General features: G+C 51.9%; 1 protein-coding gene across 1 annotated transcript; it reads left to right on the top strand.

The window, feature by feature from the left end:
* The first annotated feature begins 1,568 nt into the window (after positions 1–1,568).
* CALCA (calcitonin related polypeptide alpha) lies at positions 1,569–3,542 on the top strand. The gene is made up of 3 exons (XM_044426096.1): positions 1,569–1,657; positions 2,175–2,306; positions 3,274–3,542. Exons 1-3 carry the CDS (start codon positions 1,569–1,571, stop codon positions 3,470–3,472), a joined length of 420 nt encoding a protein of 139 aa, XP_044282031.1. The 3' UTR covers positions 3,473–3,542.
* The last annotated feature ends 571 nt before the right edge of the window (positions 3,543–4,113 follow it).

The following is a 4,113-nucleotide window of genomic DNA, read 5'->3' as shown; positions in this document are numbered from 1 at the left end:
CGTTCGAGGGTAAGTGCTCTCATTTTCTTCTGATTTATCAGACTGACCCTGCGAGTGTTGGGAGAGTCAACATTCCCAGGATCGGAGAACTTGCAGGTCTGCACTGTGCTAAGCCCGCTGAATTTAATGAGGCTTACTCCCCGGTAAGCGTGTGCAGGATTGCAGCCCTAAAGTCATGAGCGTGCTTCAACTCACAGTTTAGGTATGTCAGGTTGACGGTATGCTGATACCTTCATCTTGATTCTTCTTCTCTGTGTCCCAATAGCGTTATTATCAATACTGGGGAAGAACACAGTCTGGCAGGGAACTGTCAAGAGCAGCGTAAGGGCTAGAAAAATAAGCGTTGGGACACCTTTATGTGTTGTTTTCTGATAGGACACCCCTCTCCTTCATTCCTGCAGACCAGAGCCTGGCCGTATAATTTTGAAACACAGCTGCTTTTCTGTCCATAAATAAAGTTAATGCCAAATCATATTATAAAGATATCTATAATTAGAAAAAAATATTTTCATGTAACTGGAAATGCTACTTAATGCCAACAATGGTTTTTCCTCCCTGAGACACTAGTTATGTTGCAGAAAAGAAGAGGGAGAAAAATTCTGTGGCACCTCAAATGACAATAATGCAAGAACTTCTCGCAGCCTGAGGTTTCTTACTGAAAAGTCAGGTTCACCATCTGAAGGGGCTGAACATGCATGCAAAGGCTGAGGACAGGGAAGAATCGTTTCAGAAAGCCACATTTCTTGATAGGAGAGATCTTTTTCTAGAATCTGATATACATCCTAATTTCCTTGAAGATGTCACCGTTTTTAAAAGAAATGTCATGGATATGGAAGTGCTTGATCTGTAAATCTCTGTGTGACTTTATTGTTTTAAAAGTTTTGCATTCTGGATTTTATTTCCCAGAAACCACATTTGATTTCCATGTCCGTAATAGGGCTTTTTATTTAAATGAAAGGGGGTACATGTTTGTCTAATAATTTTACAAGTGACCATCTGTGTCAGCATATCCTGAAGAGCTGTCCTTTTCATTTAAAACGAAATGTCCAGATTTTCTAGACTTTGATCTTTCATTACTTTCTGTAAGAAAATAGATGTAGACCCTTTCATTTTCCTTGAGACTTACCATGCGTGACGTGATGCAGTTTTCTAGTACTGTATGAAGATGATATGATAGGATGTTCCCATTGGTCTCCATCTGTTGCTTCGGTAGAGCAGAACATCCCCAGCCCTGCAGTGGCACATGAATTCTGCCAGAGCCCCCAAGATTCCTAGTGGGAGACCGGGGGCCTGTAAATTCTTTCCAATCATTTCTCAGGCCAGACCCACAAGCCGAACCCCAAGGAAAACATTCCCGAGAAATGGCAGCAGCCCTGGACTCATAGTGCGTGCTCTCCGGAGGGCCTGCCGCGTTCAGTGGGGCTCCAGCACAAGTCACGCCAGGGAGCCAGCCCTCCTTGCGTTCTTGAGCGAGAGGGCGTGCTCCGGAGCAAGGGTGCCGAGGATCGCCGCTTGCCGCGGGACAGGGCCGCTCCTCTCACGCAAGCCTTTCTTGCAGAGCGTCCGCGATGACGGCGGTGCTGAAGCTCTCCTCCGTGCTCGCCGTCTGCGCCTTAGTGCTGTCCCAGATGGGGACCTCCTACGCAGTGCCCCTAAGGTAAGGGAGCGGCAGCCTGCCGTGCACCACTCCACAACCGGGTGGAGACTTTGCGGGGATGTTGGAACCTGGCGACCTCGCCAGCTGCGAGAATGAATGAATGAATGCGCGAGGCCGCGGCGCGGGATCGACTTGCGAGGAGGGGGACCAGCCGGTTTTGTAGAGTCCTTGGCGAGCAGGGGACGGCCAAACGTGCCTTCTTAAAGCGAGATGATTTAAGACGGATTAACTATTCTGGGGGAGGTCCTTTTTTTTAGAAAGGGGGGTTTCTATTTCCTCGCTTCCAGGTCGTGGTGAACCGGGGATCTTAATCCGAGGTAGAGAAGAAGCTGTCGAAAGCGGGGTAGTAATTGTATGCTAGGGAGAGAGGCCATAGGAGCAAGTGTGTCGCGCAATGCCGCGCCCACCCCCCCGCCGCAGCCGAGGGACGAGTGCTCCCCCCTCCCCCGCGCCTTCGGCCGCCCCCCGCTCCCTGCCCTCCGAGTGACGGCTCTCCGGCGCCGCTGTCTCCACGCAGGCCCGGCTCAGAGCTGGTCACAGACCAGGGGACCCTCAGCGAGTACGAGGCTCGGAGGTTATTAAACGCGATGCTGAACGAGTACCTCCAGTTGGCGGCGGAGGACCGCGAGCAGGCCAGCGAAGGCAAGAGGTAAGCCGCCCCATGGAGCTCGACGGCTAGGGAGAGGATCGCGGCGCGGCGCGGCGCTGGGGTGGGGAACCTTCCCCTTTTGCGTGCGCTTTCCAGCAGAGCTGCAGCCCGCGGAGGGCGGGCGGGCGAGCGGACGGACAGCAGCGTCTCTCCTCGGATGACCTTGGCAGCTTGGGCGCGCCGGCCTCGCGTTCCGACCACGGCGTCCCCCAGTGGCTTTTAAGGGGCTCTCCCGAAGATCTGGGGTGGGGGGACTTTTCGTTTCTGCTTTGCTTTGGTTAACCTACAACAGAGTTACTTCTCTCAAAAAAAAAAGAAAAAAAAAGCTTTGAAGTTGAAAGAGAGGGGGTTAAAATGGGCCTGCAAGAGGTACGTCCAGCTTTTATTCCCTTCCCGTCCTGCACATGGCAACGATGCGGCGGACAGTCGCTCGGGTCTTGTCCTGGCGCGGCGGTGCATGAGGGTGGCCGCCCACCGGAGTAGGAGGCATGGTGGGAGAGGCCGCGGGCGCTCTCCGCTTCCGTTGCACGTAGCGCCCCCCTTCCCCTTCCAGGCCGAGGCTTGCAACTGCACTCCCACTGCCCCAATGAGCTGCTCGGAAAGCATGACGACGAATGACAGGCTCAGCGATGCTGCATGCCCGCCCGAAGAGGTCGACAGCCCCCCCCCCCGCGGGTTGGCTAACAACCGGCGCCCCCAGAACGGGCCGATCACGACCCCTGCCCCGTTTGCTTGAGGAGCAGCCCTCACCCTCCCGGACGACTCCAGCCCGGTTCCCCTCCGTGGTTTCCTTGCATGAACAATTGACACTGGATCAGATGGTCTTGCTTTTCTGTTGGAACACGGGTGGTGGTTTTGGTTTCGCCTGTGTCCGGGAGAGGAGCGGGTTGGTGAGGGGCGGGGGGGGCGGCATGAGGGCGCATGGTTCTCTTTTACTTTCTTCGGCATGTTTTTTCCCCCGCTGCAGCTTGGATAGACCCATTTCCAAACGCTGTGCCAACCTGAGCACTTGTGTGCTGGGCAAACTGTCTCAAGAATTGCACAAATTGCACACTTACCCTCGCACTGACGTCGGGGCTGGAACTCCTGGCAAGAAAAGGAATGTGCTGAATGACCTGGGAAATGAACGCTATGCAAACTACGAGGGAGGCCTCGGAAACAACTAGATTGGCTCGAATTTCCTTTCCCCTCTCTTATTCCCCTCCTTGCCTTTTCTTTGCATGTGGATCTAACCTTGATTGCTAACTTTGCTATGTTCTGTTGAATCTATTTTTGAGCAAGAAAGCTTAACTGGATCAACTTCAAGTAGAAAATTAAGGATGCAATCCTACAGGTGTTTAGACAGGGGAAAAAAAATCTTTCAACTCCCAGCATCCCCCAGCCCGGGTGGAGAATGCTGGGAGTTGCAGGACTCCCCCCCCCCCCCCCCCCCCCACAGGACTTTCTGGGTCTACACAGGCATAGGATTGCACCTTGAAGAACATCACACACACTCACACGCGTGCGCACACACAGGGTTGTGGGTGGTGGGTCCTGGGGAAAAGCATATACTGAATTAAAATGAAAAGAATAAATAACATTGCCTTGCCAATTACAACTGATTTTCCTTAGACATTTATTTTACAAATAATATTTTGATTTCTGGCCACTCATTGTGAAATTAAATAAATAAATGTTTCTTTCATGCCTGACCATGGAACTGTTCAATAAACCTATTTTTCTACAAGGATCAGGTCTATTTCTAATTATGAGTGACATTTATCAGGATATATGGGTTTCAGGCATGGTTTCTCATCACAGAATGAAA

The sequence above is a fragment of the Varanus komodoensis genome, unplaced genomic scaffold (genome assembly GCF_004798865.1).
Source record: "Varanus komodoensis strain SLA01 unplaced genomic scaffold, ASM479886v1 scaffold16, whole genome shotgun sequence".
Classification (NCBI taxonomy): Eukaryota; Metazoa; Chordata; class Lepidosauria; order Squamata; family Varanidae; genus Varanus; species Varanus komodoensis.
Note: the sequence above shows the minus strand (reverse complement) of the source record. Positions and strands in the feature narration are given on the sequence as shown.